The following is a 16,265-nucleotide window of genomic DNA, read 5'->3' on the forward strand; positions in this document are numbered from 1 at the left end:
AGGCCAGCGTGCCAAGCCAATGTGACACCCGAGTGGCACAAACCCAGTCTCCACCTTGGACCCAGCTCCCATCCACAGGGACATCCCTGCTCTCCAGACCCAGCTCGCACGGCACAGAGGCCTCGTTCTGCTGGCACCTGGCCACACGCCCGGCTGCCACCGCAGGAGCCCTGGCTGGGAGCTGGGCAGGACTTTACCCCGGGAGTGTGAGGTTAAACCACTGCCCCCAGCCAGGCAAGGAAAGCACCGAACGGGAAATCTGGGGTTCAGTCCCGGCTCGCCGCAGATTTCCTGTGCGGCCTCGGGCTCCTCACTTAGCGGCCGTTCAGCTTTCCCACCTGTGAGAACAGGGAGATGTCCCTGCTCACATCCCGGCTTGTCCCAAACACCGGCACTTTAAACTCGGCACTGCCGCAGCACCAGGAGCTCCAAAAATCCCCACGGTGCCCAACCCTCCCAGCCCCAGCTGCGACACGAGTGGGTTGTGCTGCCCCGCTGCCCATAGAGCGAGCAGCCAGGGAGGGACAGAAAAAAGCACTTTTCTTCCTCTAAAAACCCAGACTAAAAGAAAAACAACGCAGACCACGCTGAGGAGAGGGACTCCGAGCCGCCCCACGCAGCCGAGCGGGTCCCGGGCGGCCCCACGCAGTCGGTGCTCATGCAAAGCTCCCAGAGCGGCGGGACCCGATTTTTAACTGGGTTTATTTCAATTTGAATTGCTGGCGAGCCCCCGGCAGCGCGGCCCCAGCGCTCCCCGGCCAGCGGCAGGGCAGGGCAGGGCTGGGCTGGGCGCACCGGGGCGGCGGCGGGCGGGGGGGTCCACGCGTGTTCCGACCCTCGGGTGGGCGCCCCGCACGGGGCCGGGGGGCGTGCGACCGCCTCTGCCCCGCACCTGCCGGGGCTCTGCGCTACCGGGGGCAGCGGGCGCGGGCGGCAGCGAAGCGTGGGGCGTGGGACCCTCCCCGCCGCGCCGGGCGCTGGGCACTCACTCACCAGCGGCAGGTCCGTGGCGGCTCGGCGGGGCTCGGTGCGGGGCGGTCCGGTCCGGCGGAGGCCCCGGCCCCGAGCGCGGGGCGGGCGGCGCAGCGGGGCGGGCGGGCGCCGCCGAGCGCAGGCATCGGCGGGGGGAGCGCGGGGCGGGCGGGCGCGACACACACCGGCATCAGCCGGGCTCCATCGCCGGGCGGGGGGCGCTGACGTCACCGCAGCCCGCCGGAGCGCGCCTGCGCGCGGGGACACCCGGCTGGGTCGGGGCTGTCCCGGGACCGGCACCGCGATCTGGGATTTGGACCGGGATCGGTCACTGGGTCTGGGATCGGGACAGGGCACCAGGACTGGGATAGGGACAGTGCATCGGGACTGGGATCGGGATGGGGCACCGGGACTGGGATCTGGACCGGGATTGGTCACTGGGTCTGAGATCGGGACAGGGCACCGGGACCGGGATCGGGACAGGGCACCGAGACTGGGATCGGGACAGGGAACCAGGACTGGGATCTGGACCGGGTTCAGTCACTGGGACAGGGATCGGGACCGGGCACCGAGACTGGGATCTGGACCGGGATCAGTCACCAGGATGAGGATCAGGATAAGGCACCGAGACTGGGATCTGGACCGGGCACCGGGATCTGAGATCTGGACCGGGATCGGGATTGGTCACCGGGACTGGGATCAGGACAGGGCACCGAGACTGGGATCTGGACCGGGATCAGTCACCAGGATGAGGATCAGGATAAGGCACCGAGACTGGGATCTGGACCGGGCACCGGGGCGTGCGGCGAGCGTCTGCACCGGGGTTTTGCCCCCGAGTGCTCGCAGCAACCCTCCCGAGCGCCTGTGGGGTGCGCGGAGCGGGGGCAGCCCCGAACACGGGGAGGGGACGGTGATGGGGAGCGTGCGGCCATGGCCGGGGCCGGGCACGGCGCGGTGCACACCGGCCCCCGCTGTCCCCGGCGCTCTGCCGCTCCCCGCACGGAGTTGAACCGGCCCGGCGGCGCGGGGCTCCGCTGGAACCGGAGGAGGGCCACGAGTCCGATCTCCATCAGCGCTGTCAGGAACCGCGGGCGGCTCGGGGCGGACAGCCCTGCACAGTGCCCGAGGCGGCGGACCCGGTGTGTGGTTGGAAGCCCCCAGCCCCTTCCCTTTCCCATTCCCCCGGGTAGCTGGGGCTGTCCCACCCGGAGATGGATGGAGGTGCCGAGGGGGGCTCAGGGGTCCAGCCACGGGGTGAGCTGGACCCTAGAGCTGCTGTCTGGCCCCCTGGCACTCCCCAAAATGGAGAGGTGCTTGGGGTGCCCAAATCGCTGCACCCCAAGGCTTTGGCAGCGTCACTCCCAGCCTGCTGTGTGCAGGTCAGGAATCGAACCGAGTACCAACTATTTCCTTTAGATAAAGTGTGTCTTGGAAAGATCTTGTCTTGAAATCAGACACCAGCTTTGGACAAAAGATAAAAGATTTTCCAGTTGCCTAAATGTGCACATTATCTCACTTTTCCTGGATTTGGAGCTGATGGTCAGACCCTGCTCACAGTTACATTTATGTAAATATATCACTTATCTAAAGCTTTAGACTGTGTGTCCTTCCTGGATTGTCAGGAGTTGGGACACAAAAGCTGAGGGCTCTTAGTTCAGAGACTTCATTTTTCAGGACCATGTTTTGCCCAGGGCTCTCAGCTCTCCCAGTTTGAGGGTATTGCTGGATTTCTCTGCAAGCCCTGGCTCTTGGAGCCCCACAACTGCGTGGGAATTGCAGCTTTCTGGGGTTTTTTTATTAAGTAAGCTTGAACCCTTTGTGTTTACAGAAGAAATGTGAACTTACAACAGGTCAGAAACTAGGAGCCAAATCAGCAGAGCATGTTTTTAAACCAGAACGGATGGTTTCAACCAGTCCTGCTGCTATAATTCAGCTTTTTCAATGCTTGTGATTGGGGACTGAGGATGGCATTTCCTCCTCTTCAGGCAAAATGGCTTTCCCACCCACTCCATCGCATGCCAGGCCAGTCTGACTTGATCTTTCTGGGAATGGGAATAAAAAACAAAACCAACAACGCTGTTTTCCTGTTGTGTTCCTGACTCCAGGGCTGGTATCCAGAACAGCTGGACTGTCAGGAGTTGTCCCTATGCCTGAGGGAGTAGGACACCTGAGCCTTGCTCCCAGTGGCTTTCACAGAATGGGAATTTGACCCCATCCAGCTGTGCTGACTTAGTGTTTCTGCCTCTCCTCTCATCCTGTTTTGCTGAATCACTCCTTTCACAAGCCTCTGGAGCTCTTTGTTGATCCAGGAAAGGAAATGGGAGCCCCAGCCCAGTCAGCTGAGGGTCAGGAAGCTCTGCCAACCTTCCTGAAGCTCCCCCTCCTCTTGAAATGCTGATTCTCCCTGCTGGGAGAAGGGGCCATGATAATGAGAAAGCCCTTTCACATCCCAGTGTCTGGCAGGGATTCCCTGGAGGGTCACAGCAGAGGAATGTCAGTCAGGGATGAAAACCCTGCCAGCAGCAGGCAGCTGCTCCTGGGAGCTGCCTGCCACAAGGACCTTGGGCTTGATGGGTTGATTGACTGCTGTCACCCAGCCCCACGGCTCTGGCCATCCCTCACCAGACCCTGCAGCATCCTGCTCAGTGCACAGCATTCAGGAAAAGGCATCTTTACAGCTGTGCTTCAGCCTGCCTGGATTTTGCCAGCATCTCAGGAAAGCCCCGAGCCATCACTGAGAAAAGCCATGGCACAGCTGGGGATCTGCTGCAGGGGCATCGGGGCACAAGCAAAGGTTGGTGTGTCAGGAACCAGGAGTACAGGTTGGTGGGGAAAACTAGCTGGGCAAGGAGCCTTGGAGTTAAGTGATGGGGTCTGCACTTCTGCAGGGTGCCCAAGTGCCAGGAGCTCATCCCTGTGTCCAGAGGGTGGGGGCTTGGAGCCACAGCAAGGCTGAGCTGCCTGCTTGCTCCTGCTGGCATTTTGTTCCTTCTCCAGATGCACTCAGCTGGCTGAGGAAGAAATGGTGTCCTGTGCTTGGATGTCCTTTGTTGAGTGTCCTCTGCAGCATTTTTTTACCAGTTAGCAGGATATGCAGTACTCCCAGTTAGCAGTCATCTGCATCAAAATCTGCATTGCAATCTGTCCTTGCTTTTGTGTTCCAGCCTGGGGTTTTTGTTACACCCTCAGGGCTTGCAGGATGTAACCCCCTGCCCTGGGTGAGACCCACTCCAGTGGCATCAGTCTAAGGACAACACCTGAAATGTCACACCCAAGGTGTGTTGATGGAGGTTCCAGCAGCTTCCTCCCCCACTGGGCAGCTGTGCCCAGTGACCTGGCCATGGGCTGTGGGGTTTGGTGGCAGCTGCCTGCCCTGCAGTGCCAGCCCACCCTCCTCAGGGACTGCAGCCATGCTGGGCCATCCACAATAGCTGCTTTCAGTCCAATTGCACTGAGGGGCAGAGCTCTCAGAAGACTAGGCAGCTGGAAAATAAGCTTCATTCCTCAGCAGATTTGCCACAGCCTTCAGGAAAGTTCCCATATTGGGACTGGATCTTGTGCCCAGGCCATGCTTGGCACTGGACAGGCACAGGAGGGATGTCTGTGCCTCCAGTTGCCATCAGCATGGCTGAGGAAAGTAAGGCACTGGGTGCTAAGAGGGCTTGCCTGGGAATGAGCTGTGGCATTTCTGCAGATCAGCCCATCATCAGTGACCAACAAGTTTTGTATCCTTCTTCTCAGGGTCTAAAGATGTCCTAAGCAACCACCCTTGATGTTTGGTGCTTCCCTGCCCTCACAGCACAATGTCAGCTCCATGAGTGCTGTGTTGGAGAGGTTCTGTCCCTAAAGTGCCACCACTCAGTCCCCAATGCTCCAAATCCCAGCAGAAAGGCTGCTGGGGAATCACCAGCACAGAAGTTAGGAAAATACAGGACAAAGCCCACACTAGCCACATCCCTGCTCTGCAGTTATAGTATGGTGGGAGTCAATGCACCTTTTGGGGGCCTCAGTTTCTCACCTGAATCCACCCAGCTATTCCCACATCACTTCCCCACTGCTCTCAGGCTCCCTGAGATCTGGAGAGCATCAATTTTCCTAAAGCATCTGCTTTATGTGCTCTCCTTTCCCCATGCCCTCTTTTCCCATCCCCATGGAGACGGTGCAGGGCAGAGCAGCCCCTGGGGTTTGGCCACCCTTGATGTCTCACTAAAGCTTCACCGTGTCCTTGTGAGATGGTGAGTTGGAGAAGGAAGGATCTCCATGGGCACACGGCAGCTGTGCCCGGGGCTGTTTGTTGGCCGAGCCCCGGGTGCCGGTGCCAGCCCAGAGGCAGCCTGGCCGGCCGGGGCCCTCAGAGGCCCGGCGGGAGGCAGCGTGTGCGGCCCGGGGCTGCTCGGGGACGGGGCTGGCGCTGCTCGGGGACGGAGCCGGGGCTGCTCGGGGACGGGCCCTCCCCCGCTCAGGTGAGAGGAAGGAAGCAGCAGGGAGAGGAGGAGCACAGGGTGAGTGCTGCTGCCGGCACAGAGCAAGCCCAGGGTTCAGTTTTGCCCCGAAGTCGAGGAGGTGCTGAGGCTCAGCCCAGGTAATGGAGAAGGCCCTGCTGGTTTGCAGCGTGCGATGGATGTGAGAGCAGCTCTGGGTGTGGATGTGCTGCTGGCAGGATGGCCCAGGAGCAAAGCACAGTGGTGTCAACAAAGCACCTGGCTTATTTTGGGTCTGGAGGTTAATATGGGCTGTTGGCAGGGGAGGACTGTCCCTTTCATCTCCACAAGAGCTGCATGGGGGAGGGCTGTGGTCCTGGCAGGTTTAGGGGCTGAGGACTGGAGATGCCCCATTCCTCTAGAGGGTTTAATTATTGAATATGACTTGAAGACCATTTCTCTTGCCCTGTCTGCCTATTAATGTCTCTCCAGACTATAACCTACCCTTCACCTCTCTGACGGGCCTGCTCCATCCATGGTGGGGCCAAGGCCTGCAGGGAAAAGCCTCTTTCTCTCCATTCCCTGCCTTCCTCCAGTTGTCCCAGGTAAGACCCACAGGGAATTAAATTCACTGAGCTGAAAACTTTGCCAGAGCCATGCAGACTCCAGCAATGAGATGCTTGGGAATTGGGCAGCTGCCCATTGAGACAAAGGGTGACAGTGGCTCTGCAGAGGAGATATGGTGGCACTTGTTTTGCTGTGTGGCTGCAGTGTTGTGTTGAGCTCTTGCACCCTGCATTCACCATGAAGGTTGTGTTCAGTGCATCATATCTGGGGATAATTTCCAGGCCCCCACCCCAAATTCTATGGGATTTCTCTGCCCAGGACTTTCCTTATGCACTTTTCAGGTCTGTGTCAGTGTATATCTCAACTGGAGGCTCATAAGTGCTGCCTGGGGAGCATCAGGGTCAGTCTGATCATTCCTCCTCTCCAAAACTGCCCCCATGTACAGAGAGGAGCTGCCTCCCCTTTGTTGCCAGGCCTTGTGGCACGGCAGGGAAAGCAGCTGGAGGGCTGCCTGCCCTGGCAGCAGTGCCTGGGAAAGCTGGGCTCAGCAGGTTGGTGAGAGGCCCCGTGATCCAAGCCCCGCTCACAGCAGAGCTGATGGAGCCACTGAAGCTTCGGGAGCTGGCTAGCACTTCCCTGCTGTCATCCCCCAGAGAGGATCTGGGATTTGGGCTTTCTTCTGGCTGCAAGGGAGAGGTGGGGGACAGGGCATGGAGCAGGAACCACGTCTGCCTGCTCAGATTCCCTTCCAGGAGGGATGTCTGGGAATGGGACAGGGTTGAGCTTATGCAAAACAGATTGGAGAGGCTGGATACCTGCTGGGGCAGAGGGCTTGTTGCGTGGCAGATTCTTGTCATCATCCCTTTGGGTAAGGAACCAACTCCCCCCAGCTGCCCTTTGAGTTGAGTGTGCACTGGGTGCTGTGCTGAGAGTTCTGGGGACACCACATCATCACCTGGCTGTGCTGCCCAGCACAGGAGGTGTGGCTTGTACAGGAGCCGTGTCTGGCCAATTCTGCAATGCCTAAGTGGGATGCCTTTTCTTCTGAGTGGGAAATGTTAGGTTTGGGCTTTATTCAAAGTGAGTGTGTGGTGTATGGAGCAGCTCGGATGTCCCACCTCTCTGCCATGAGTTGTTTGGGAATTTCTAAGGACAGTGCAGGACAGGAGGTCTCCTGCCAGCCCAATTCTTGTTTGAATGGGATGTTGACAGCTTGACTGTGTGGTGTTGCTGTGAGGTTGTATTTGCCCTCTCAAGGAGGAAATGTGATGGTGTATCCCAATGGCAAGGACGTCTCTCCTCCAAGCTGGATGCAATAACTCATGCTCTGGCTTCTGTCCTGTTTTCTGGTGCTCACAGAGGCCGTGGCTGATCTTAATCAAAGCCCTCAGGTGTTTGCCTCAGTTTCTCTAGAGGCTTGCCCGTCCCCATGATGGGGCTTTGTTGCAGCCATGACATGACTCTCCTGCACTAAACTCACATTGCCTTTAGTTGCTGCAGTTCTCTTCTCCTACCTGGGTCTGGTTGTGTCTCTCCCTTGCAGTCTCAAACCATGAACTATGTGGGGCACCTGGCTGAGAGCGTCCTTGTCACAGTGAAGAGTCTGTACTGTGACCTGAACCCTGCCACCCTGTCAGGCTGCATTGATGTGATTGTGGTGAGGCAGCCTGACAACTCCTTCAAGTGCTCCCCGTTTCACGTGCGCTTCGGGAAGCTGGGGGTGCTGCGCTCCAAGGAGAAGGTGGTAAGTGCCCCACAACCCTGGGGCTATGCTTCCTTCCCAGTGTCTCCAGACCCAGGATTTTCTATAACCCACGGGTTTATAGGAAGACTTTCTTTGAGGGAAATGGGAGCTCACTGAAAGGGTTGCCAAGTTTTTGAGGGGGATGCCCCCAAATGGAGCTCATCCATTTCCAGGGTGGAATGTGCTCTCCAGGAAAATTGGGAGAGGTCCCTTGCTTCAAAGGCTGTGTGGCTGTCAGCCCTGTGAGCAACTTCATCCCATCCCCTCCATCTGGAAATGCCCCTGTGCTCCAGTGGATGAGGGGGTTCAGATGGATAGGATGCTTCTGTTCCTTGCTAGGTTGACATTGAAATCAATGGAGAGCCTGTGGACCTGCACATGAAGCTGGGAGACAATGGAGAGGCATTCTTTGTCGAGGAGTTAGAGGAGCATGAGGTTAGTTATGAAGAGGTGCTGCATGTCTGTGTCCTGGTGTGACTCCCTGGAAGTGCAGAGTTGAGTTAGAATGACCAGGTTTGGAATGCTGCTCTTCTCCAGAGTGACTCCCTTGTCCCATCTGATGTCTTCTATGTCTGGAAAGGTTCCTGCTCAAAGGACCTTGCAACCCATGTGGTGGAGCACCCTGGGGGAGTATTAGACCAAATATCTGCATCCCAGACTGGTCTCCATCAATGGGCATGGCTGCTGGCCAGACAGGTGGATATCTTGGAGCTTGGCCTCTCAGGGGATCTTGTGGCAGTGATGAGAATGAGACAGATGCTGTGGCAGGCTGCTCCAATGGGAAGTGGGATGAGACTAGTTGTGGCTTCCAGAAATCCTGGCAGCTCTTCTCTTAGGCATACTTGTGGTCACTGCTGGCTTGGGCTGGGTTTGGAAGTAGTAAAGGGCTCTGGAGTCAAATCCATTTGCAGCCTTGGTAACTCTGGTCTTGTGGTGCCATCTTCTGCCTGTCTCTCCTGGCCCATGTTAAGGATGCCTTTAGCTTGTGGCTGGATCACCCTAATATTCTTTTATTCACATGTTGTAGATACAAATCCTTTCCTTTTAGGCCACGCCACAAAACCACCCCTGAGCCGAGGGCTTGGTGGTGTTGGCTGTGCTGTTCCATAGTATGCTCCATAGAGAGCAAGGAGCTGCTAGGCTGAAAAGGAGCATGCTGGAGGGAGCTGATGTGCTCTGCCCATCCCTGTTCCAGAGCAACATCCCCTTCTTCCTCTGCACGTCCCCCATCTGCAAGGAGCGATGCATGACAGGCGCTGCTCAGCCCTCCCAGGGGCTGGGGGTCTCCAGCACTGGAGTGATCCTGCGAAGGAGGAGGCGACGCAGGAGAAGGCCCAGGAAGAGGGAGGTGTTGGACACAGAGTCTGACAGTGATGAGGCCAAAAAAGAGCTGCTGGTCCCAAGGTGAGCTGCTTGGTCTGGGCAGGGTAATGCAGTAGGTCAGGCCTGTGGGTTCATTTGGTGATGGCCACCAGTACTGAAACAGGGGGAAGGTGTTTGCAAGCTGGAGCCCAGTCTCCTGTGGAGTAGAAGGCCAGGAGGAATGGTGAAACTGGGTATTGCCAGCTTTCTGGAGAGGAGGCTGCTGCATGAGAGTAGCACAAGTTCCCTCTCTTTCCTCCTTTGCAGTGATGCAACATATTCATCCTTTTCTGATGTCCTTGAAGTAACTGGGTCGTTGCAGCCCCCAGAGATACGCGCGTTCTCCGATGGGGAGCTGATCCAAGCAGACAGGTAAAGGACAGGGCTAAGGTGTTCTGCTCAGCTCTGGTGAGAGCAGGGCACATGCCTCATGGCAGGGAAGGAGGTATGGAAAAGTGACTTGGAGGTGTCAGGAGAGGACAGTTCTCCTAGCTTGATATGGTGTGGCTGGAGGAAAGCTCAGAGGCCACAGGGGACACTTGAGGCCGTGGTCACAGGTGTGAGAAGCCTGTGTGCACAGGGCTGTCTGCTAATGAGGTACTGCTGGCATAGCACTTTGCTTCCTTGGGCCTCAGCTTCCATAGATCTTGTTCCTTTAGGAGTGACAGTCTTATAAGGTAGAAGTGACTTTGTGGGAAACCAGCATTACAGGGTTCTTGGCCCTAAATGTCCTTGCACTGATAAGACAGCAAGGGGCTGCAGAGTAGGTGAGGCCCCACATCACCTTCTCTTCCTGCAGCTTCAAGCTGAGCCGTCAGCCTCCTCACAAAAGTGATTCTGAGCTGGAAATCAAACCACAGGAAAGCTTTTGTCTAGGGGCTGAATGCCACATGAAGTGGATCTGGGGAAAGCTCCCTCAGGTAAGTCCCTGCTCTTGCTCTTTTGCTGGGAGTGGGTGTCCAAAAGACCTGCAGAAAGCACAGGAGGCTGTGGCCAGGCAGCCTTAGAGAAGTTGTCCTCTTCTGTGTGATGCTTTGGGCAACTTTCCATCCTCAAACCTGTTCTTCTGCTTCCCTTGAGGTGAATAAATTGGTGCAAGTTAAACGAGCCAAGTCCACAAAGATCACTGCCGTGGATGGGACAACCCCTCTTGTTGCCACCTCTGAGCATCCAGGAGGGGTTTCAAGCCCAGCAGAACCTCAAGACATGCCCCATTCCTTGCCTGTGTCTGCAACTGAGCCAACACTTACACCCCAGGCTGAAAACAGTGTCTGCAGGCTGAAGGACGTCCTTCGTGCTATCAGGGCAAAGACATTTTTGGGGGCCTCCTCAGTCCCACAAGAGCAGCAGAAGGAAGATGTGAGTGCTGTGCCAGATGTGGAGCACTTTCAGGGAGCCACTGCTCCAAGGCAGGCAGGCTCAGAAGGCCCTGCATCCCAGCTGGAGAGGCAGAGGAGGCAAGGTGAGAGTGTGACTGGTGCTCCTTGAAGTGGTGTTTGTCTACAGATGTGTCTGACTCAGATGAGCCCCTGGGTTGTCCCTTCAGTGTAATTCCATGACTTCCAGGTGTGGTGTGCTTGCTTTGCCTTCTCTATGTGCTACCAGCTCCTTTGCTTTGAAGACACATGCCTTAGGTGTCCACCTTTCAGTGACCACCCAGCTCCCAGGAAGGCTTTCTTGCCTTATGTTCCCTGAAGTCCATCCTTCAGTGTCTCTGCTTTTGCATTCTTAGAAGATTTTTCAGCAGTACAGGCCATACCTTAATTTCAAGTGTCACACAGCACCTGGCCTGACTTGTGTCTTCATCCTGAGCTTGCCAAGTCAGGGAAAATCATAGAGAAGCATTTCTGTGGCCTCCTTCACATTGTATTTAAAGATCATGCTAGTGCAAGTGTCTCAAAACACTTCTGTTGCTGTTGACTTACAGCAGTTTTTCCAGTAGGAAAATGTCTGCCCCGTTTGTATGGTACATGGATGTGAGGAAAATGCTGTTAGCTTTCTCTATAGATGCTGGGGTGATTGGAAAGGTGATTCAACTAAGCTCTCTCTCTTCTGTCCATGCATTGAGGATCCATCAAAAGAGCTTGTCACAAGGGCCCCAGAGCCATTTACCTGGAAGACTTCTCCGATCCGAACCGCAAGCCAGTGGTTCTCTATTTGGCCGAGAGGTATGAGTTGCCCCAGCTGGCCAAGCTCAGACATTTTTGAGCAATTCCCTTGGCACAAAGGATGGAGGTATTGTTTAAAGCTATTCTCTGATGTCACCACCGTTTCCTCCCTTGCTGGCAGTGACATAGAGCAGAGTTTGAGTCCTGAGACAGACCCCAGGAACCCTGTGAGTATCGAGCTGCCATCCACCTCGACTGCCAGCAGCCCCATGGACTCTGACTCGATGCCCACAGTTGCCCTGTCACTGTGTGGGGGCCTCAGGGACAACACGCAGATCTCTCATGGTAGGTGGGAGGAGAGGGGCAATCTGCAGCCCTGAAATCCTTTCTATCCTCCAATGGCATGACACAGCCTCTGTCCCACCAGAGAAGTTCATGGAACACAGGATCTCCTACCAGCAGTTTGCTGAGAATCCAAGGCTCGTCAGTGACCCAAACCTGGTGATAATGATCAACAAGAAGTAAGTGCCCTACTCTTCCTGCTCCTTCATCCCACAATGGACAGCATGGCCCCTTTGTCCCTGTAGGAATGTGACTCCATCCCAGAGCATGATTGTACAAAGTGGTTGTGGGACCTGGCCATGCTGCAGGATGGTGATGTACTCATCTCTCTTGCTTTTTCCAGGTATTACAGCTGGGCAGTGGCTGGTCCCATAGTCCTGGCCCTGCAGGCTTTCCAGAAGAACATTCCTGAGGTCAGTGGTACAGCACATTTACTGGCTATGATTTTCAGCAGGGCCTGGGCTGAGGAATGACCTCCTCCCATGTTCTGCCATGTTCACAGAGTATCATTGATGAATTGGTGAAGGAGACGACGCCCAAGAAAGACAGGAGATATTGGTTCTGGAGGAGGAGAGAAAGCTCAACAGAGGAGGTATGTTTGCAACAGTGGATATAACAACCCAGGGGACAGGCATCATTCTGCTGGCTGGCCAGGGTGGGAGCAGGGTCCTGGGGATGGCCTGAGGTTGACTATGAGGACATCCAGGACCTGATGAGGTGACTTCTTAAGGTTGCTACCAGTCCCCTTTGATATGTTAATGCCTGAGCAGCAGAGCAGCACCTGGTAGTGCAGAAATGTGGACCTTGTAGCGGTAAGACCTCGTGCTGTGTACCTGTCCTGCTAGGTCCCTGGGCAGCACGTGTGCTTGCTGGTCTCCTTGCCCCACCACAGCATCAGGCTGTGCTTCCTCTTCCATCAGCAGTGTCCCTGTGAAGGCAGGGACAGCAGTGATGCCTCTTTTGGCATTGCTCTTCCAACTGGAAGAAAAGCAAAGCAGCCCATGCTCTTGCTCTTAGCTCTGTGCAAGCACTGCTCAGCTGTAACAGAAACATCTCTGTTATCCAACACTGTGTTGAGCCCAAATCCAGAACACAGCCCCATATCTAAGTCACTGTGAAGAAAGTGAACCAGAAGCAGCACACCCCTCTCTGCCTGCAGCAGCAGCAGCCGAGGCCAGGGATAGCCAGCCTGGGAGCACTGTGGCGTGACCTTGTTCAGCAGAGGTGAGTGCCTCCCTCCCAGGCCATCTTCTGGAGTCTGGATACTCCTGTTCTCCTGTGTGACTACTTATTCTTAAGTTTGCTTAATAAAAGAGGCTAGAAAGCTTTTTTTAAGACTCTGGCTGACCTTTTCTTTGTGTAGGCAAGAGGGAAAAGAGTCACCCAGTGAGAATGAGCCCCAGCACCCTGGGGACACGTTGGCAATGAAAGCTCCCGCTCAGAAACCTCTGCCAAACTTCAGGAAATCCCTGCGGCTCTCCTCGGAACAAATTGTATGTATTTATTCCTCCATCTTCACTGTCCATGTGTGTAGGGGTGAGACAACCCTTAAACAGGGATTTCTCTACTCCTGACCTCATGTTTTCATAGGACATCCAAATATTTTTCCTTGCTGGCCACCTTGTAGAGTCTTGGGACCTCTGGCCTGGGTGGGTGGCAGCCTGGCCTCTGGCAAGTCCTGGATTGGTGTGAATTGGTGCTGGTGTAACACTTTTGGTGCCCCTCTGCCCCAGGGAAGGTTGAATCTGCAGGATGGCCCCAACGAGGTGGCATTCAGCGTGACAACTCGGTACCAGGGTACGTGCCGCTGTGAGGCCACCATCTACCTGTGGAACTGGAATGAAAAAGTGGTGATCTCAGACATTGATGGCACCATCACCAGGTAAAGGCCTTTCTCCCACCCCAAAATCCTTGTTTACCCCTGTTAGGGGAAAAGTCTCCTTTAAAGGCTTGCATAAGCAGGCAGAAGGGAGCACAAGCCCTTGTGGGGTGGGGGTGGATGCTCACCACGTTGGATGACACTAACCCAGCCTCCTTTCCTTTGAGATCGGATGCTCTCGGACACATCTTGCCACAACTGGGTAAAGATTGGACTCACCCTGGGATTGTTAAACTCTTCAACAAAATTCACCTGTAGGTATTGGATCAGCTGAGTTCAAGGGGAAGTAGGAAGCTGGTTGAGTCAGAGTCAGGGCTTCTTACTCACTGGTGCAGGCCCAGATAGCCATCTGCTCTCAGTGGTGGCTGATGCTGGCTGTGCTGGCTGTATGATGCTGAGGGGTGAAAGCAGAGGGTCCCCTGGGAGCAGATGCTGGAATTACCTTCCCTGGAAGGAGTGTGTGTCAGTGGAGGCTTTGTTGGGGAGACATAGCTGAACAGCAGAGGAGACAAGACCACCCGAGGTCACACCTGAGAGGGGGGCACGGGGGTCCCAGCACTGCAGTGCTGGTACCTCTCTGGGCACCCAGCAATTGCTTCCCACAACCCAGGGGACTCCTTGTGAGGGGTGTCACTAGCAATGAGTCCCTGCAGAGCCTCCAGCTTGGTGCCTGGCCCCTGTGGCCACTGAGAGGCACTGTGGGGCTGTGGATGGCTCGTTGTGGCCCCGGGAGGAGCACGGGAGGGATGCGCTCCCGAGGATCGCAGGAACGGCATCTCGGCTGCCTCTGGCCACCGGGTACCACCTCTGCCCAGGCATCTGCAAGGGCTGGGTACTGCCCTCCACAGCTGGCAGGCAGTGCTGTGGGATAAAAGTGCTGTGTGAGGGTGCTGAGCACCAATGGGGGCTGTGCAGCTGGGCTGGGTGGGTGTGTGCCTGCTGGGACAAGCATGGAGGGTGGTGCAGGGGCTCCCAGTGTGAGGCAGATGAGGATTGGGTTTAGATAGAGTTTCCAGATAAGTGATTCATGTTCTTTGTGGAGCCACCTTGCTTACTGGAATAAGATTTGGTCTTAGGCCAGGTACTTGGCTACGTCTTCCTCCTTAGAGTAGGAGAATGCTTTGCCCAGGCCACAGCTCAGAGGGGCTCCCTGTGTTCTCTCTAGGAATGGCTACAAGTTCCTCTACTGCTCAGCCAGGGCTATTGGCATGGCCCACATCACCAAAGGCTACCTCCAAAGGGTCAATGAGCAGGGCTGTGGCCTCCCCATGGGCCCCATGCTGCTTTCCCCCAGCAGCCTCTTGTCTGCCTTCCACAGGTACTGTCTTTTCCTGCACTTCCTCTGTCCCTGGGGACAGCACCCCCTTCTCCAGCTTGACCCTGAGGGATGTCCTGGCCTTAAACTGCTCTGCCCTCCTTGGTGCACAATGCTGGGGGCTGCCTAACCTTGCTGGAGCTTCACAGCACAAAACCTCTTGCCCTTCAAATGACTTCCCTGAACCCCAGACAGCTTTGGTGCCCACAGTCCTGGCCAGCATTGCCACTGTGACCGTGTCTCTTGTGCTGCAGGGAGGTGATTGAGAATAACCCAGAGATGTTCAAGATCCCCTGCTTGACGGACATCCGAAAACTGTTTGCTACAAAGTTCCCCTTCTACGCAGGCTTTGGGAACACGCCCCATGTGAGTGAGTCTCTGGGTGTGCAGGGAGGGCTCAGGCTGGGTGCTGGTGCCTTCCTGCAGCTCTCACTCTGTGCTGGCCTTCCTTGGGCAGGATGTCCACACTTACAAGCAAGTGGGGCTGCCAGAGAGCCGCATATTCACAGTAAACCCCAAAGGAGAGCTGATCCAGGAGCTCACAAAAAACCAAAAGTCAACGTAAGCAAAGTGTTTATTCCTCTGCATCTTCGAGATGACCCAGCTGTGATGCAGAGAAGCATCAAACAAACACTCAATGACCCCAGTGTAACTTCTTTCTCACCCCCACAGGTATGAGCAGCTGTCAGAGCTGGTGGAGGTGTTCTTCCCTCCTGTGGGACACAGGAGCAGCGCTGCTCTGGTGTCCCCAAAGTACAGCCACTGGAGATCTTCATTGCCTGATGATGACTGGGATAGCTCCTCCTAACCCCATCCCTGTGGAGGCCTGACCTAGAGCTCTCCTGCATGTTCTTTGCTAGGACTAAATGCTCCAGGTGCACCTCACCCTCCCTGTTTGCTGCTTGGGCATTTTGCACTTGTAATAGAGGTCATGACACCCTTTAGCAGGAAGCCAAAGGGGGTAAGAGGGAGTTCTGACTCTACAAAAACTCCAGTTGCTAAGCACAAATTCCTGAAAGCTGGGTCTCTTCTGGTGTTTGTAGCTCCTCTAAAGCCCGGCTCTTTTTTAAAGCTGGTGGTTGTTCACTGTTGTATTTATTGATGAGCCTCTGCCATAGCTATTACTACCTTTGGTATGACCAATGTTCCAGACAGTCCAGCTACCTGCAGTTTGATAGCTGAAACTGCCCACCAACTTGTAAAGGTAGATGGAAGATGCTGGTGTTTTGAGTGTTCTGAACGAAAACCAATAATAAACAGTGCCTTAATCAAGGTTGTCTCTTGCCTGCTTTAGCCCTGTGCATAGAAGTGGGAGCCAGGCTCCAAGTCCTTTCTAAAATGTGATTTGGCTTATTCTTATTCAAGCATCCTACCAAGTGGGTCCTGGGAGTGATGGGACCTATCAAGACCAGGTTGCTAGGAGCCTCATCCAGCCTGGTCTTGGATGTTCCCAGGGATGGGGCATGCACAGCCTCTGTGCACAGCCTGGGCCTGTGCCTCACCACCCTTAGTAAAATACCAGTTTCCTTAGATACAACCTCCTGCAGCTGAAAGC

General features: G+C 55.6%; 2 protein-coding genes across 5 annotated transcripts in view; one reads left to right on the top strand and one right to left on the bottom strand.

Annotated features, from left to right (window-relative positions):
* The window catches only part of ZHX3 (zinc fingers and homeoboxes 3), a 45,927-nt gene extending 44,719 nt beyond the window's left edge, over nt 1–1,208 (bottom strand). For 2 of the 3 annotated variants that reach the window (XM_074553773.1, XM_074553770.1), the window contains exon 1: nt 994–1,208. The gene's annotated coding sequence lies outside the window, so the exon portion shown is untranslated. The remainder of the gene's footprint in view (nt 1–993) is intronic. The other variant, XM_074553774.1, reaches the window with a different exon arrangement.
* Nucleotides 1,209–5,166: 3,958 nt separating this feature from the next.
* Nucleotides 5,167–15,967, top strand: LPIN3 (lipin 3). Of its 2 annotated transcripts, XM_014269123.3 has the most exons (20): nt 5,167–6,828; nt 7,504–7,704; nt 8,044–8,139; nt 8,900–9,108; nt 9,334–9,438; nt 9,866–9,986; nt 10,147–10,528; nt 11,135–11,234; nt 11,356–11,519; nt 11,602–11,695; nt 11,860–11,929; nt 12,019–12,108; nt 12,676–12,740; nt 12,880–13,009; nt 13,250–13,398; nt 13,563–13,649; nt 14,561–14,713; nt 14,965–15,076; nt 15,168–15,271; nt 15,383–15,967. In XM_014269123.3, exons 1-20 carry the CDS (start codon nt 6,718–6,720, stop codon nt 15,516–15,518), a joined length of 2,679 nt encoding a protein of 892 aa, XP_014124598.3. In that variant the 5' UTR covers nt 5,167–6,717; the 3' UTR covers nt 15,519–15,967. The 2 variants fall into 2 exon arrangements, with proteins under 2 accessions (XP_014124598.3, XP_074409870.1); XM_074553769.1 differs by having other exon boundaries at nt 5,167–7,704.
* Nucleotides 15,968–16,265: the final 298 nt, after the last annotated feature.

This window comes from Zonotrichia albicollis, chromosome 17 (genome assembly GCF_047830755.1).
Source record: "Zonotrichia albicollis isolate bZonAlb1 chromosome 17, bZonAlb1.hap1, whole genome shotgun sequence".
In the NCBI taxonomy this organism is placed as follows: Eukaryota; Metazoa; Chordata; class Aves; order Passeriformes; family Passerellidae; genus Zonotrichia; species Zonotrichia albicollis.